The sequence below is a fragment of the Amblyomma maculatum genome, chromosome 10, assembly GCF_055883805.1.
Source record: "Amblyomma maculatum isolate TAMU_Amacu chromosome 10, ASM5588380v1, whole genome shotgun sequence".
In the NCBI taxonomy this organism is placed as follows: Eukaryota; Metazoa; Arthropoda; class Arachnida; order Ixodida; family Ixodidae; genus Amblyomma; species Amblyomma maculatum.
This window is the reverse complement of record NC_139353.1, coordinates 157,709,503-157,728,749: the sequence shown is the minus strand read 5'-3', so window position 1 is coordinate 157,728,749 and position 19,247 is coordinate 157,709,503. Positions and strand designations below refer to the sequence as shown.

Here is a 19,247-nt window from a genome sequence, read left to right as displayed (position 1 = left end):
AAAGGTAACTGTATGACTCGTAGTCTATAGCTTCAGGAACATACACTTTTGTATAACCAGCTAAATAAGCTTATATGACTTGCAGTCTGTAGCTTTAGAGGCACTTAAATTTCTATAGACAAATAAAGATATTGGTATTACTAATATTCTATAGCTTCAGGAGCATAAACTTTTCTATAGCTTGCTAAAACTGATTCTATGGCTTGCAGTCTGTAGCTTTAGAGGCATTCAAATTGCTATAGACAGCTAAAGATTTCGGTATTACTAATATTCTATAGCCCCAGGAGCATAACATTTTCTATAGCTTGCTAAAACTGATTCTATGGCTTGCAGTCTGTAGCTTTAGAGGCATTCAAATTTCTATAGACAGCTAAAGATAACTGAATGACTAATACTCTATAGCTCCAGGAGCATAAACTTTTCTATAGCTTGCTAAAACTGACTCTATGGGTTGCAGTCTGTAGCTATTGAGCCATTCAAATTTCTATAGACAGCTAAAGATTACTGTATGACTAATAGTCTATAGCTTCATGGACATATGGTTTTCTATAGTTAGCTAAAGAGATTTTGTATGGACCAGAAGCTATAGACAAAGTGGTATAGAATTTTCTATAGCCGCCTATAAATATTTCAAAGGTACTTTATAGCCGACTATAAAAGTCCATAGATAGACATAGCTGACCATAAACTTTTCCATTGAAGTACATAGACAATTTTTGTATGGGCTGTGTGTGCCGTGAAACCATAAAACAATGCGCGTTTTCAGGCATTCTTGGTGGCCACTACCACAGGAGCTTAATTTGTTGTACATCATTACTCCCTAATGCCCAGGTATTCACCTTTTCTGGAAATGCATTTCTCTTGCCGCCTACCTCACTCTGTCTCAAGTAACGCATGAAGTCTGCCACATGTGCGGGAAGCCTCTGATATTTCCGAACAATGTTATAGGATTACCAGAAATTGATTTATATCTCTACAATGTCAATTTGTAAAACTTCCTTGCAAGTTTAATGAAGGATTATGAGTGTTATAAAACTGAATAACACTGATTGTGTGTGCACCCGATTTTCCATTTGCCATACAGGACTTTACATAAGCTCTTTTTGCACAATACTTCCGATGTACTGCTCAGTACATGTGTAACATGTTTCTTCTAATTAGGTATTTCGCCCTGTGTACTAAATTTGTTGTCACCCTTTTAATCTAAAAAGGCGTTAATTGTGTTTCAGTGGTATGGCTGCCGCTGTTTGACTGTTTTCACCTTGACCATTTGTGATTTAATTATTATCCAGTAATGCCTAACGGTCGCTGTGTATATTTGTAATGAATAAATGCATAAATAAATAAATACAAATGTTTTGCTCAAAGTAATAATTGGGCAGCATAATCAACAAAAAAAAAAGATAAAGAAGAGAATATCTCTAGAAATACATCAGCTACGAGCAGACGGCGTCGCCGGCGCTACGGTATGGCTAACACCCCTCAGTAAAATAAACATTAGGCCATCCCGTGAAGTATGCCGCCTGCTTCCTCCCCTGCACCATCGATACTCCCATTGGCCGAAGGCCGTCATGTCTTTTCACGTGCTTCTTTCTTGCATATTGGGTTCTTTCCTCCGGCCCCCTTCTTCTATGCCAACAGCGCGTGGGGCGCGTATTAAGTTCAATTTTCGCTTGGTTCCACATCTCCTTCGTGCTGATTCTAACATGGCTCCTCATTCTTGATGCCGTATTGTGGCGCTCCAGGATACCTCACACGTAAAAGTGACGGTAACACGCTATTCAAGATAGCATGCGTGAATCACGGTGCAACATGAAGATGGTGTGCTGGGTAGAATAGACTGGGCTAAATTCAGCGATGGAAACGATAAAAAACGAAACTCGTCGGAAGCATAAGCCGAGGAAGCCGCTTGCAAAGCTTAAAACTGGGGTTCCTCGTGTTCCGCATACATAAAAACGCCACCACAGCGGCCCGGCTCACTTTGCACTCACGCTTAGCTACATACTACTCCTGGTAAGTTTTTTGACCTCAACAATTTCCTGGGATTGCGTTATGTGCTCTCACATGCGGCGTCTAGTTGACTACACCTGCCGCCAATCAGGGCTGTCCATGTAAGCCGTCGTCTACAAACTGCTGTACATGATTGTAATTTTTCTCTAAGAATGCCGATGCCCGAAACCCAGAAAACTATCCAAATGTTGCCTCCCTATTAAAAAAAAATCGCTCATACAAATTGTCATATTAAACTCGCATTAAACCCATACAAATCTCATATAATATCCTACTAAGCTCGTTCATCATATGAGAAATATATGAGGATTAATGAGATTTGTATGAGTTTAGTATGAGAAATCTGTATGAGGTTAATGTGACTCATACGGTTATTTTCACTTGGGCTATAATGCAGAGCCGCGTGACATTGAGCGCGCCACCTGCAGATGTCGCGTTCAGTGGCCTAGCAATTGAGCAAAGGAGTTAACTGTGCAAAATTAAAGTTTTGGTCTTTTTATCTTGGATTGAATCTATTGCTGAGCATATTAACAAGTGTTTATCTTTACATAGCAACGAACATAGAACCCCCATTATCTGCGACGTCATGTGGCGTGACAGAACGGTGAAAAGAGGTGCTGTGTGCATGTTTTGTGTCACCTAAGACATGAGAACTGCTGCATCCGAGTCTGTGAAATAAGAAGAAAACAATGGTAGGAAAGCAGGCACTGGCATATAATATACATGTCAGAGAACATAACAGACACACACAAAAAAAGGAAATCATGCTAAATTTATTTCTGGTGCTCACCACCTATGTAGCACAAAAGCAATGGTCCTTCATTGGCATTCTGGTGGCAAAAGTTCACATGAATCTAGGTTTTTCATTCGCAATTGGGCAATTTGTGACTTTTTCTGGAAAATAGCCATACCATTCATGCCAGTAGTATGCCAACCCGTGCCCATTATAACGCCTGAGTACGCCTGCATACAGTCAGTCCGTCGCCAACGGTATGCGAGCGTAAAGCCAAGCTGTCGCAACATTCGCGCCAAGTATGCGCGCGTGCTGCCAACCAGCCCTCCCGTCCCTCCCCCCCTCGCTAGCACCAAGAGTACACCTACGTAGAACCTACCTGTCGCCACGCTCCTCCTGAGACTTTGCCCAGATGCAGCCATTATAACCCCAACTTTAGTGCTACGACTATGCCTATATCCAGCCATCCTACCCCCTTCCCCCTCCCTTTGCGCCATGATTGCGTCCACATCATCATCATCATCATCACCATCATCATTAGCCGGACTATACCCACTGCAGGGCGAAGGCCTCTCCCATATTTCTCCACTTAATCCGGTTCTGTGCTAGCTGCATCCACTTGACCTCTGCGAACTTCTTAACCTCATCCGCACCCCTAACTTTCTGCCAACCTCTGCTACGCTTTCCTTCCCTTGGAATCTAGTTTGTTACCTTAAGCGACCATCGGTTATTCTCCCTTCGAACTACACGTCCTGCCCATGCCCATTTCTTCTTCTCAATTTCCACTGGAATCCCACATCCCATATCCATCCATTCTTTTCCCGCATTTGCCCGTGACTGCACCCACATTCAGTCGGAATACTGATAACCCGACATTCGTGTCAAGGCAAGACATATGTGCAGCTGGCTCAGAATGCTGCAATTTCAAGAGGACCGTTGAATTGTGGGCCAGTGGGAAATCCAACGATTGGCGTTCCCCCCCCCCCCTCCACCCTAGATGTTTACCATATCCTCTCGTATATTTTGCAATCTGTTTTTTTTTGTCTAATAGACAAGAAAAGCTGTAGGCAATAGTTCAATACACAATGATGACTTTCAAGAATTCGGACTTACACTGCTGGTTCTCCTACTTAACGGGGCTTCAATGAAACCTTTTGCATATGAGTGTCCACCGGTCATAAAAAAGAAAGCCAAATGATCGAAGAAACAAACTTTATGTTATTTCAAGTGTCCCGAGAACACGTGGCAAGTCAAGAAACAGCTAGGGACGTACAAGGCAGGCTTGCGGAAGGTGGTTGGGATGAACATAGGCGCTCCGCCGGGGTGGCGCAGAGGTTACGGCGCTCGACTATACTGTTCCCAAGTATGCGGGATCGAATCCCGGCCTCGGCGGCCACTTTTCGATGGAGGCGAAAAGCAAGGCGCTTCTGTGCTGTGCGATGTCAGCGCACGTTAAAGAACCCCAGGTGGTCGAAAACTCTCGAGTCCTCTACTACGGCGTCTCTCAGCCTGAGTTGCTTTGGGATGTTAAACCCCACAAACCACCACCACCACCACCGCTCTTTGCAGGCTCAATGGGTAGCACAGACAGCAGATGGGTGGGACTGTAGGAAGGGGGTGCGAGCCATGGATGCGAGGCTCTACGCAGCGGCTGACCCATCACAAGCATTCGCTGTTAGCGCCGAGAAGCGAGAGACCGGCTGGCTGGAAGAACGTATCGTCCTCAGCGGGCCCAGGATAGCAGGCTCCTGGCAACCACCCTTGCATAACTCGTTATCGCCATGTCCACAGCTGGCTTTTCGCATATAGCATATGCACAAAGTAATTGTGCTCTTAAGGCAAAGATAAATTTCACAACAGCACACTCTGCAGGCAGAAAAAATTGAGTTCCTTATTGGACAAAAAGAAAAAAGAAGGAGCGCAGGTTAATAAACAGAGGATGTCACGTAGTCAAATATTGTATACAATATTTACCCATTTATGTACCTAGCGTTCTGAAACGCTCCTGACATATTGCCAAGATGTTACAGCAAACTATACTTTATGAAAGGTCACCTACTATTTTATTGGTGATTGACATCTACTACAAGTAACTATTATCGAGAAGCGGCAACCATTGATGCGAGGCTTCTTCCGTGGATGTGCGCTTTCTTGAGTTTATCAGACTGGAATACATTAAACTAAGCTCATAAACAACTACATAGCATATTCATCGTATGTGCACTCTTTGACAAGCAATGCACAAAGCAGTGTAGAAAAGTATTTTGTGGGCACAATTTTGTCTGGTGTAAATACACTCCGACTGCCAGTGTTACCAGACTAAACAGCACCTGTTGCCAGGCCAAGCTCAGTACAGTCCGCTGCTGATCAGTGTGGCCAGACAACGTCTCTTTCTTTCATGCTCTCTTATTTTTTTTTTATTTCTCCTTCTTTATATTGCACGGCCCGCCACACCTCTGTCACCAGCGGATACGCGTTGTTCAGAGCGGCGCCTCCTAGCCAGGGAAGCGGCATCGCCTCTTTCTCCCTCTCTTACTTCTTTTCACTTCTCCTTCCAGCGCGCGGTGTGCTCTCGCCAGCGGAGATGCACGCTGCTTGGAGCGACCGTCGCCTTTTAAGCGGTGCATGTCGCCAGAGTGCGCGCGTGGAGTGTTCAAATGCTCTAGCAGTGAGCGCTCGCGTGTTTCGTCCCAGTGTGTCCTGCCGCAAATACATGACTGATATTTTGACCATACATTTTCTCGATCACTTATGTCGAATGCGGTGCCTACGCGCTCTACCATGCAGTATTCGTGAAAAAAAAAAGGACAGCGACAGCGTGGTTGTTTCGAGCCAGCGCGGCCTTCTGTTCACGGATTAAAAGCTGCAGCTATTTCGACCGCCACATAAACGTGTTCCTACGTCTTCGCAGCGTCTTCCCCGTCTAAAAAAGTGAAACGACCAGGGCTGTGTTGCGTACATTAAGCCCCTGAACACGTAGGTACGCCTGCCGTAATACGAAGCCAACAGCGACATTGGTGGTCCAATACAGCAAACAGAAGTGTGCAGAATTACGACCGGACACTTACGACCAGACCGGACACAGGAGTAAGAATGACACCTGTGAGGACCTGGCTTCCCAGAGCCAACAGCAACACAAGGCAGAAAGAGGCCATCTTGAAATTTACGCGTCCATTATCAATTGTCACTATAGGCGTCTCCTGCACTGCACCCGATTTCTGCCCCAAAACAACCTTGGCCGCCATGGTGAAGGGGTTTTTCCGATGCAGAGAAGCTGACGTCTAGAGTTTTCCAAACGCTCCGTGGACTGTTCCTGTATTCTCCACAAAGTTCAGTACAAGCTCCCAATTTAGAGTTCATCTGGCAGCTGCTGACTGCAAGCACTGCATTAATTTATTCGGACAGGAAACAAACGTCCTTCATTTCTAATAACGTGCATGCTGTGAAGTACTGCCAGCACGGATGGTTCGCAACTTACATCAGTCAGGCTTCTCACAGCAAAACTACGGTCTGGAAACTGTCCTAGCTTTAGTCACAGTTTTTCCAATGCGAATATTGGTTCCGCTCAGAGTTTAAAGCGGCAAGAAAGAACGGGGACCATGCATCAACTCAAAAATAAAGACACATGCGATATTTGTACGGTGAATCAGAGGGTGTTTCTTCGTCGACAAAGTTTCGCCACATTGTACCTGCAACTGTGTGCCATTAATTGTAGGTGCATGTGTCCACCTAGAAGTGAGATAGGTAATGCGAAGACTATTCTCTACCCAAAACCATGAATTTGTGTTTACTGAAAGCTGAGCTGGTCGACGCGCCACGCTTGGGACGTTTTACATGGAAAGGTTCCGGAGCAATATACAAGCGCTATAGTTGTTTCGCCGGCTGCTCCGTGTTGCAGTCAAAACAAATGCGCATGTGCACGTGTCTGGTACCCCATTAGTTCCAATTTGAAAATAGTTGCAGCCCCATGTCGGCGTTCGCCTCATATGACGACAGGCATACCGACGTGCTCCGGGGCTTAATATACGCTATATAGCGCTGTTCGTTTCACTTTTTTAGACGTGGAAAACGCTGGGAAGACGAAGGAACACGTTTATGTGGCGGTTGAATAGATGTAGCTTTTAATCTGTGAACAGAAGGCCGCGAAACAAGCGCGCTGTCGCAGTCATTTTTTATTTTTTCACGAATACTGCACGGTACAGCGCGTAGACATTGCATTCAACATATGTGAGCAAGAAAAGTGTCCGGTCGTAATTCTGCACACTTGTGTTTGCTGTAGTGGGCCGCCTTTGTCGCTGTTGGCTTCGTATTACGGCAGCCGTACCCACGTGTTCCGGGGCTTAATGTACACAACACAGTGCTGGTCGTTTCACATTTTTAGACGTGGAAGACGCTGGGAAGACGTAGGAACACGTTTATGTGGCGGTCGAAATAGCTGCAGCTTTTAATCCGTGAACAGAAGGCCGCGCTGGCTCGAAACAACCACGCTGTCGCTGTCCTTTTTTTTTTCACGAATACTGCATGGTAGAGCGCGTAGGCACCGCATTCGACATAAGTGATCGAGAAAATGTATGGTCAAAATATCAGTCATGTATTTGCGGCAGGACACACTGGGACGAAACACGCGAGCGCTCACTGCTAGAGCATTTGAACACTCCACGCGCGCACTCTGGCGACATGCACCGCTTAAAAGGCGACGGTCGCTCCAAGCAGCGTGCATCTCCGCTGGCGAGAGCACACCGCGCGCTGGAAGGAGAAGTGAAAAGAAGTAAGAGAGGGAGAAAGAGGCGATGCCGCTTCCCTGGCTAGGAGGCGCCGCTCTGAACAACGCGTATCCGCTGGTGACAGAGGTGTGGCGGGCCGTGCAATATAAAGAAGGAGAAATAAAAAAAAAATAAGAGAGCATGAAAGAAAGAGACGTTGTCTGGCCACACTGATCAGCAGCGGACTGTACCGAGTCTTGTCTGGCAAAAGGTGCTCTTTAGTCTGGCAATACTGGCAGTCGGAGTGTAAGTACACCAGACGAAATTGTGCCTATGTTACGTGTTTAGAAGTACTTAAATCGAATATTATGTTTAGATTGAAATTTGCCTGCTGTGCCTTGCACAGCTTCAAGGCCTTATTTCATATTCTCCCGTAGACACGGTGAAGCCATCCCCCCCCCCTCCCCCGCTCATTCATTTCAATCTCCTTCAATTCCTGCACCTACTCCCCATATGTAAAAGCTGTATGTCAATTTTGAACGATGCTTTATTTTTACATGAGATAACAATTGTCTATCCGGTATGCCAGCATAATGAAGTGAAATACACTGAATACAGGAATCGGAAGCCACTTTTATAAAAAAACGAACTCAAATAGTATGCCTATATCGCTACGGGTAGGCACACGCAACTGTAGGTACGATCGGGTATTCGAAACGCTTACCCTGCAAAATTAAAATTTTAGTTGCATCGTCATCTCCTTCTGGCTGCATTCGCTCAATCGCTTGCATGTGAACAAGCCTTTAGTGCCCCGCTGAACTGCAAAAGTGAGAGTGTAAGATTCTTGTCTTGCACAAATGATAGATGACCTATATTTCTACCATCGCATAAAATGCGATACCACGTTGCACCTAATCCCGCTAATTGACAAAGTTGACAACGTCCCCTAAATGCATCTTAAAAGAAAACAAATAATAATAATGTTCTTACTATTCCAGAAGGATTACTTCCTGAGCTACGTAACTTATATATTTCTCCATTGACAGTTGTCCTAAAAATCGGTATCCGCATCGCTTTTCATCCTCTCAAAAATTTTGAAATGAAACATCACATCGAGAAATAAACAAGCCGCCCAGATCATTATTCATTTCCGAAATTGTCTGAAAGTAAACAAAGTGTGGTACTCATAAATAGGACGTTGTTGACCGGCTTCTGAACTACTCAACAGCTGTCGTAAGGTGTCAGAAGATGTGGCTTGCGTTTTCGCTTGCACAGAACCAAGGACGAACACAAGCCTCGACTCCAAACCACGCACGTGCGCACCGCCGCCGCCGCCGCCGCCATGGGGAATAGGCTACCTGAAGTGGCCAGGTGGCGCTAGTGGAGTGTAGAGTCACTGGAATTTTCCAGTGACTCTAGTGGAGTGCAGCGTTCAGCGCCGCCAACAAGCCGCCAACGGCGGCGCAGAGTAATCTGAGGCAGCCGACGCGGTCGGGTTGCGTTCGCGTTGTACAGTGGGAAGCATCTCGGCTCTAATTTTATGCGGTTTTAAGGAAATCGAATGTCTTCAGAGCTACTTCCGAAAACCAATACTGGCAAAAGGATACCGCCTGTTCAAGAATGGTCATGCTTAAAACGTGAACGGTGTCGACGTCACCGCGAAGTGCGCGCCGCTCGAGACGGAACCCCCACGCGCACAACTTTGAATTTCGCGGGAGTAGACGGACATTTTTTTTTTGTAACGAAATTCATTGTCTCAGGGCATCAGTGGGATATGTGATAATAAATTAAGAAATGATTGAATGAATGAGAAATTTTATAAACGTAGCTTTTCATTTACCTATTGCATTCACACCTCATACCCAAACATTGAATGAGCAGAGAGAACCTGAGAAGAGATTGATTGAGCCGAACATTGCAAAAAGTGCCTTCACCAACCGGACTGTTCTCCAAAATGGGAGGAGACCGCCGCCATGGAGATGATGATTACCAGGGAGAGTAGGGAACTCCTTGAGGCCCTCTATATAAAACAGGCAGGAGATGAATGCGTGAGTAAGCCCTCTGTCGCGCTTAGTACTCGTCAGATCTTCTGTCTTTGCGTACAGTTTACTATCTGTGATTGCGCAACATGCTTAGTTGCCTTGTTTGACGCATTATATGCAGTGACTTTACTCAGTTGCATAGATTTATTGGAGGCTTATACGTATATTTAAATATCGTGTTGCGAGGTTTTGTGCATACATGTAGTTATGTTTGTTTCCAGTGGTTATTTTTCGCCCTTATCAACTGTATCTTCACATTTGTAATATTCATTTGTATTTTCGCATTTCTATATTTATATGCTTCGCAACTCCTGGTTTTGATCTGCGCTCTCTGTTGCGACTATACTTTCGGTGATATTACACTGCTGACCGGTGACCGCTGTTCTTGTTTAATAAATTCGAAAAATGAACGGCGAATTACGGTTTCATATCCGCGACATGCATTGCTTTGCTGGTTTCGAACTGATATTTCTAAAGTTCGTTTTACTATTTTCTGTACTTATTAAACATGCAGATTCACGGAAGCATTGATTTCGGTTATTTCTGCCACACATTGTGGCACTACATATATTTGGTTTTACATAAAATAAATATTTTACTTTTCTTGACAGTGCGTAGCGTTCAAGAATTCGTTGGCAGCACCTAATACACAATGGCTATAGGCAATTACAGCGCTAGTATTATACATATATTTGATCCCTCGGCCCATTCTATATGGAGGATGCCGCGCTGCAACATGAGCCAACCCCCGAACAAAATTTCCGGCTACTCCAGTGCGGGGAGACTCCGCGTCCACAATCGGGATAACCGCTCGGTGGTATTGGGCAGCGCTGTGGAGGAGGAAGGCGAAGAACCAGATAGTGACGTAGACACTACACTGACGCTAGGCCCTCGCCACGATATCTTCTTAAACCCTCAGTGGTGATGGCTACACGCGGATAGGCGGCTGAGTATGAAGAACAGCACTAATCTCTAAAAGCATTGCAGCCAATTAACCGCTACACCACGCCAAACATCTTAAAAGTACATGGATATTTTTGTGTGTCATCTCTTAGCATTGTTGCCGGCATGAAACGTACAACCAGATAAGTGCTTGGTCAAAACAAAAAGCAGTAGCCCAACAACTAACTGACCACCCGCATCATATACAGGGCCGCTCATCATGAAGTGGCACGTAAGGAATAGGCTTGGAGTGCGTATGTGTCGGGCCGATACAGAATCGCAGTAACTTGTTTTTTCTCGGACGGCCTCTCTTCTCCAATACACACCTCTATTTGAGACTACGAATTACTTTAAATTGCCATGATGAAGTATTCCTAGAACGAAAAATTCAATTCGCAAACGGCTAGTTTGGAGGTTTTATCCTTCTCCAATAGACAACTTGGTTAGCTAAAAGTAGCAGGAAAACATGCCTTACCTATTTCGTTTGTAAAAGTAAGGACAAAACATTTGACAGCAGGTTTCCAAAGCATCAATGTATATGTGATTGATTTGCCTGTACCGAGAAATGCATGCAGTGGTTTATATTTCTGTTGCATGCAGTGCTAGCAAGATGTAAACAAAAATTATCAATGGCGAATATATAGAGCGAGAAGTTGTACGTCAAAACTGGATAATGCAAATATATGTCATGACATACATACAAGTGAAAACACTGAACCAAAAAAAAAAGATAGAATTGCTGTGACTCTTAAAACTGCGTATTTATGATAGTGATAAAATATTACATCTGCGTCTCATTGTCCCAAATCTTTATCCTTTACTTTGTGACAGTGCTCTCCTCTGCCTGTCCTTGCACGTCTTTGTGTCCTACTCGCGCGTTCTTCGTCCCACCCAGCGAAGCTCTTTTCGCATGCCGAGCCTCATTCTTCCTTCCGCGCTCCTGGGCATTTTCTGTGTACTCGCGAACACGCCCGGCAGCTTTTGATGTGTGCATTGACCAGTACCGTCTTTGCCAAAAGTAACCAGGCTGCTCCGAAGGCTGTCGGAGCAACCGCGCGGCCGTGTGGCGGCGTTGCGCCTGCTGTGGCTTATCGGTGCTCGTCAGCTCCGAGGGTACAATCGCTGACGTAACTTCGCACCCTCACTCTCACCCGTCGGATGATAAACACTAGGCGCGTATGATGTGCAGGCTGCGGTTGCACATGTGGGAAGCCTCGTTGTGCCCAGCGAGGGCGCTCAGTATAGCGACCGGGCTATTCGTTTTTCTCGGCAACTGCGGAAAATAGAAAAACAGGGGATAGTAGAAACAGTGAGCTCTGGTTGTTCGTTTCTAGGACGAATATGTACTAGGTTTGCCAGACAGTGTTGCCCTGAAACAAGGATTCCGCGAACGAGAAAGTAATCATGTGCATCTAATGGCTAAGCGTGAGGAAGGTTTCATTATAGTTCGTTACTTATACCAAAACTTACCTACAAGCAAATGCAAGAACTTGTTAATCAATCAGTGCAGTTATTTATACTCAGCCACCGGCCCCAAGGGGCTAACATAATTTTCCAGGCCTAAAAGAGAGATAAGGTGGCTTGAAAGGGTTCACAAGCTTTCCCATATCTTTGTACCGGAGTCGCGGCCCGTAAAGTGGCAGTACGCAACGCACCTCGGAGAAAGCATATTAAAATTTTGAAGTGCGTTATCATTCTTTAATGTACAGGCGCATCTCACATGCAAGAAAGTGCAATTGTGCTGGTGCATTTCAGCAGCGGATTACAGAACACAAGCACGTATAATTATGTAGCGAGAAACACGACTCGTAATATCTGCTTCAGGGCAGTTGCCGAAAAGATCGAATAGCCCGGTCGCTATACTGAGCGCCCTCGCTGGGCACAACCGCGCTTCGCACACGTAAAACTGCAGCCCGCACATCATACGCGCCTAGTTTTTATCATACGACGGGTGAGGGCGAGGGTGCGAAGTTACGTCAGCTGTTGTACCCTCGGAGCTGACGAGCACCGATAACCCACAGCGAGCGCAGCGCCGCCACACGGCCGCAGGCTTGCTCCGGCAGCCTTCGGAGCAGCCTGGTTACTTTTGGCAAAGACGGTGCATTAGAGTAGGAAGGCAGGCTCATGCAAACAGATCGTATCGTTGGCGTGAACACCAGATGAGGGGCCCATCGACACTGGTCGCATCGCATGCCTTTCGTTGTGTACTGCTGCCAACGACACTTACGTTTTAGGATCAGAAGAGTGGCAGCGTCGAGGATGGATTTTTTATCAATGTGGCTAGAAATGTTTTAACATTAATAAAATGAAACTCCTTTTGTTCTTACAATATTATTAGCGCAATCAACTCAATAGACAATTTGGGTACAATGATTAGGTATAATCTGACTTTAAGCCTTCAGTTTAGGTACATAATGTCAAAGCTAAAACTTTTGCCCAGTAAAGTAAAACTTGTAGCCTACACATAAAATGTATGCCCGTTGTTTGAGTAGGCTGTAGTAGCTTGCCATCGTCATTTCACAGAGGTTGTGAGAATTATGAATCGGGTTTAGAGAGAAGCGATGCGATTCCTACCATGTCTCCGGAAGATAGTGACGGATTTGAGATATAGACCGCTTCTCTATCTTGTTAATGCTTACCGCCGTCGTAAAATTGATGTGCTAAAATGCTATTGGTCATAATCAACGTTCATGCGAAATTGTAATCTTATGTATTATACAATACAACTGTAAACAAAACATGGTACAAACAGGTCAAATGTTGGGAGGGGGGGGGGGGGAACGGAAACACCTCAGCTCCGTCCTGAAGCCTATGACGCCATAGCTTGCATATTCTTCAGCCTCATGTCTGCGGGTCCTTCTTCGGAGACTTATAGTACACGCACTTTAATAGTAATGTATAGTTTCCTAACGGGGCTGATGCTCAGCTCTCATAGCCAAACCCCTCGCCGCTAGCTCGGCCAGGTTCGTGTCAGGGAACTACGACAAACGAGGCACAGCCAGTGGGTCAAGCTATCTATTGGGAGTACCCAATGTTATTCTTTAGTCTTGGCAGCATGTCCGCACACTCCGAAGGCGCGGCGTCCTCTCCGACGTGATCTAGAGATGCCTGTCGAGAACGAGAAGGGAAGAGAAAGGAGGGGCCGCACGCGGTAGCTGCAACGGAAACAGTCCAGGAGGGAAAGAATGAAGCTCTCCTAGGAGGGGGACGAGGAGGATGTTCACCACGTTGTGCGGGAAAAGGGAATGTCGAACCCCTCAAGAAGGCAGTGAAGGCCCTGCACCCTAATAGGCGCACCGCCGAAGGGAGGACCTTCTACCGCCTCTCCGACAAGCTTGCCCGCAGGGAGCAAGCTCTCCTCCTACGCCTCCGTACCGGAGGTTCCTGGACTCCCATGGAGATGTGCGCCCGTGGCCAGGCTCCCTCTCCTGCATGCCCCTCCTGTGGCGACGCGGGAACGCTGGGTCACCTGTGTGTGTGCCCAGCACACGCCCACCACCGTCGAAAGATAGAGGCAGGCTACCGGGCTCTTGAACTCCCTACTGCCACGGAGGACCAGGTGCTCTTCCCGGCCAGGAACCCCCTGGCAGCCCAACGGCTTCCGCTGGCCTTCCTGGAGGAGACCAGCCTGGCTGCTCATCTCCACTTTCCCACCGGACCTGCGGACTATGGCGCTGGCAGAGAAGTTCAGTTCAGTTTAGTCGTTAATTCGTGTCCGACTCTTCGTGACTCTATGGACGATATCACGCCATGCTTTCCGGTCTCTCACTATCTTCCTAACATCACATAACTTCACCTGTAGTGCCAAGAGGATGCCATCTAAGGTCTAACCATCACGTTCGCTGCCTACCCCTTCTCCGGTGGCCCTCAACCTTTCCGAACATCAAAGCTTTCTCCGGCGACTCCTCTCTTCTCATCAGATGACCAAAGTAGCTGAGCTTTAACTTATAAATTTGACCCTCCAATGAGCAGTCAGGGTTTATCGCCGACAATATCGACTGATTTGATCTTCTGGCAGTTCAAGGAACTCTCAAGAGTCTTCGCCAGCACCACAATTCAAATCCGTCAATTCCTCGGCAGTCAGCCTTCTTCACAGTCCAACTCTCGCATCCATACATCACAACTGGAAAGACCATAGCACGAGTTGGCCATACGGTTTTCTTGGTAGGAAGTACTGGAGTGGGTTGCCATTACATATTAGAAGTAGACGACGGCCAGAGCGGCTCCATGATGATGACCACCCCCATCCCTTCCCCACATCCCATCTCCCCTTCCCCTGGACGCCAAGAGTGCCGCCAAGACAGGCCGGCATAACCCGCGCCCAGTATCCCTGCCCTAATAATATCCCAAAAAACGTAGTAGTAATAGTTGTCGAACCCCGACACCCTCCCTTCCTTAAATAGTGACCTCTGCATTGGGTCGTTTTCAACATTGAAGAAGCTCGGCTAGTAGCTGAGCAGACCCATGCCACAGGACAGGGGTCGGGACCCGGGGCTCGTTGGCTTGACTTCTGGCGCTGCGGCCAAAGCTAGGACGGTCGCCCCAACGTCCAGCCCCGACGCTGCGTGCCGACCGCAAAATGTTCGTGCTTCTGAAATCCCCGCCGCTGCTGTCACGGGAATGATGTGGTGACGTCCGCTGGCCCGCCACCTGGTTACGGTCATCCGGTACGTTCGCAGTGCGCTGCTGTCTTATGACCGCGCCGGCGCCCTGTGACTCGTAAATCAGCGAAGCAGGCCCCGTCCCTTCATGTAGCAGGTGTCTTAGAGAGCGCCGTGTAGAGGAACCGCGCCTGCCTCAGTACTACAAGGGCCGGGTTCTTTAGCACGAGGCCTCTCGCACTATCCGGTGGGGTTGGCAGTGTTGACATTCGACAAGCTAGGCGATTTCAGATATTATGCCTCTGGTTACTAAGGACTTCAAACAAAAAAACAGGCTTCCCGCGAACGCACACGTCAGCCATTTCTAGTTCGTCAGCTCGAGCTGCATAGGCAGTCGAAGCCGCCCCCTCTGCTGTGTGTGTGATCCCAGATTCGAAGCCCTCTCCCTTCTTTCAGTGGTCTCGCTAGCTGATGGAGTTGTAGTGATGCCCAAAGAGAAACAGTGCGCGTGATCTCACATGCGCAGTATTCCCCTATCCTTGATCATTTTCGCTGGCTGTGGGAGCTACTGATCCGCGGTTTGCGCGATGTTACGGTGTTTTGGTGTTTTCCCCGTTGTCGCATCGAGTGTGCCTGCTTCGGGTGCTCCAGCGATGCCCATAGAATGCTGTCTAGAGTTCGGTAGCCTTCTCGGTGTTCAATGCATGCAGTGTCCGCATACCACGCTCCACAACCAGTCAGCTACACGGCCGACATTCCTGCACCTTAAGACGAGCCGCAACCCGCGAGCTACGCCGCAGTGCTTTAGTCGTCCGCCTCCATGCCACGTCCCGTCCAGCTCACCGAGCCGTTAGCAGACACGATTCTTCCAGGGGCCTCAGTGGGTGCCTTGAGACACACTAAACCACGCCGAACTGACAGGTGGCACTCTTATCACAGCCGACCACTCTATTTCTGCTGCGGACAACCTGGCAATGTGTATCGGTACTGCGGCTACCGCGAAGAGGGGCCGGCCTTTCCGCCTACTTCTGCTCGCTACCACTTCAACGCTGACTCTGCCCAAATCGAGGGCGACCCTCCGGTAAGCAGGGGAATCGAATGCCCAGGCTTCCGCCGCCGCTCCTCCACATCGCCACATCTTTATTCTTCGCCGATGCGGCATAGCATTGCTGACGTTAGCGGACGGCGAACCCCGAGCCCTCATCAGGAAAACTAGCAGCCGCAACCTCGCGAGGGGAGGTTGCAGCCAGTCGAAAAGTTTCAAAACCCTCACCACTGCCGCAATTGCCAACAACCTGGGCTTCTAACGCCGCCATTCACACTGACATTGCTGCACAACTGCCAAAAATGCTCCCTAAATTACCACCAAAAATGGCGCACCAAATGAGCAGCCCCGACGGCGAAGCTGACGGCGCCGACATTGCTGCACTTCCACCGCAAATGCCGAAAGAGACGAGTAGCCCAAATAACGTTGTTAGCACTCGCCTCGCCGTTTCTGTTGACGGGCTGGAGGTAATGCTCTGGTGAATACCGGGGCAGAATTTTTCAATTAGCTACAAACAGGCTGATACGCTGCGTAGAGTAAAAACCGAATGGGCAGGGCCAGTAATAAGTGCGGGGGGTCAAGTACTGGCACCAAAGTGCACTGCCCGGATAGGAATAAGAAGCGCGCTGTTCTTTAACAGCTTGGTTATTCTCCCTGACTGTTAAAAAAACCTAGTCTTGGGCATAGACTTTCTGCGTCTTCATGGGGCTATAATAAGCATTCCGTACAGCGTCGTCCTTCAACAAAAATCGCGAAGACCTTGGTTATGTGGAATTACCACTGATGCCCTTAGACGTCGCCAATAAGACGGTGACATTACCTCCGCGATCATGCTCCCTTGTTGAAGTGAAGTGCGATGTGGCGCATACCGGCGATGGCATTGCCGAACGGGCAATCACCCTGTTAGTCAGACGGAGTATTTCTATAGCTTGAAGGTTAGTCAACTTGATAAATTGCCCGTGTATGAAGGGAGCATAGTTTGTGGCGTAGTTGTGAGGTACTTGGCTTTTAGGGTTTTTAATAAAATGTCATCATCAATATTGAAGTTGTGGATGAGCTGAGTTACTTTACGTTGTTGAGAGCTTTTTGTGTGATTAGGTTCTAGAAGGCACCTCAGTAGCTTTCGTGAGTCTCGAAGTCCGAGGTTGCCTTCCATGCGGTCGCACACCTGTCCCCACTGTTGTCGGGTTAGTTGCGCTGCATGTGACTCTATGTCCTTAATCAAGGCTGAGATCCTTCTTTTCAGGGATCGGTTATGCCTGTTTTTGAGCCATCGTTTTTACAAGCTCTTGTGTGCCTCCCACATATGTAGAAGGCGGCTACCTGTGACGTCCGATTCTGGTGTTCTGGACCTGAGACGTGGCCGCGGCTATGTCGCGGGTTAGGTCATTGACCCAATTTACGAGGTGATCTATTTGATTGGGAGCATCTTTTTGGATATTTCGGAACTTGCCCAAGTGTGTTATTTTCAGGCGCTTTTTGACATATGTGGTGATAGAGCTTAGAGAGAAGGAAGTTTGGATAATGTAGTGGTCGCTGCCTAATGATGTCTGCGTGTTCGACCACTGGCATTGTGTGAGATTTTTTTGTAAGTGTAAGATCAGGTGTAGTGTTTCGCTGCACACTGTCGCCAATACGCATATGCTGGTGCAGTTCGTTCATCAGTGTAAAGCCCTCGTTTTGTAGGAGAGCCCAGAGTTGGGATCCCTTGTGGCAAATTAATGTGTAGCCCCAACTGACGTGTCGAGCGTTGAAGTCACCTACCACAACCAGCGGGTGGCGTGCGCTGATATGCAATGTTATTCGTAGTGCTGCCATGAGAGGAGCTGCTTTACCCTCAAGGTGACAAAATATTTAGGATAAAGAGACTGGGACTCATTCTTGTTCGGTGCAGGAGTTCAATGAGGTGACAGTCGATGTCTCCTAACTCCATCGGGTGATCTTTAGCGGTGTAGTTGCGGTGCACCCACGCAGCTACTTTAGGCACGGTTGTGTTTGTTGGTACGTGGAGGGTGTAGTTGAGGAGTTTAACAGAAGCATACGTTTCTTGTAGTGCAATGACTGTAGGTATTTCTGCTTCGGGCAAAGATTGAATGTGGAGGTGCAGGTTGCTGCGCTTGGAGCGAAAACTCCTGGAATTCCACTCCCACACTAATTTCTTTGCGGTTTCCTGCCATCGTTAGGTAGGATGCAAGTTGGGATAGTTGATGTTTTGGGGTGAGAGACTATGATGTGATTGAACTTGGACTGGAGTTGGGGTACGATTTTCGCTTGTGAAGATTGCTACTGCTCGATCGCTGTCAACTGAGTGCTGTGGTCAGTGGCCCATGAATTTGTGCTTTGGGGCATTGCTTCGAACTTTTCGGCTAGCTTTTGTTCGAGGAGAGCCAGAGAAGTGAGGCGGTCTGATTGATTTTGGTTTGTCGTTTGCTGTGGGGTCTATTCCGTAGCCTTTGGGGCATTGTGGGAGGCGGAAGATGCAGGGCTTGCTGCGGGGACAGGAGATGGGGAAGGGGGTGGAAGGTTCTGTGCTGGATGAGGGGTGAGGGGTTGGACTTCCATTCGCTCTGTGGGGGACAATGTTTCCAGTACACTCTGTAGCTGATTGCTAAGCGTGGCTATTTGCGCGCTCTGTTGTTGAATTTGTTGGTCCTGTTTCTCTAACCGGGCCTTAAGAAGGGCGTTCTCACGGACGAGGCAGGAAGATCGCGGGTCCCTGCTCACCTGTTTGTCTAGAACGGGCTGGTCTGTCAGAGGCGGGAAGGATGGCGACCGGTTCCGGTACTTGGGTGGTTTAGATTCTGTCCTCGCCGTCGATTCAGAGCGGTTGTGGGAGCGGCTGCGATTAGCAGAGTTGGACCGGTGGCTAGTCCGGCACTTCCGGGCAGTCGACTGGTCCGCTGCGCCTTCGGCAAGGGCGGCTGTTGTCTCTTGTTGTCCGGGCGGTTGTAGCATTCTTTGCAATCCTTAGATCTTGTGAAATGGGGCCGTTGCAGAGCATGCATTTCGCCGCACAAGTAGCTGGTTCAAAGGATGTGTGAGCGTCTTCGCACCACTGGCATAAATTGTTTTTTTTGGCTTGGTGCAAACAACACTTCTATTGCCAGCCTGGACTGCTTCGTACTGCAGCAGGAAAGATCAGTGTGCAAGACGCCCGTAACCATTGTCGAT

General features: G+C 47.8%; 1 protein-coding gene across 1 annotated transcript in view; it reads right to left on the bottom strand.

Annotated features, from left to right (window-relative positions):
* LOC146177763 (cytochrome P450 2J4-like) overlaps positions 1-19,031 on the bottom strand; it is a 204,485-nt gene extending 185,454 nt beyond the window's left edge. Inside the window, exon 1 of the mRNA XM_084581632.1 lies at positions 18,767-19,031. Coding sequence (XP_084437758.1) covers positions 18,767-19,031 — 265 coding nt within the window. The remainder of the gene's footprint in view (positions 1-18,766) is intronic.
* Positions 19,032-19,247: the final 216 nt, after the last annotated feature.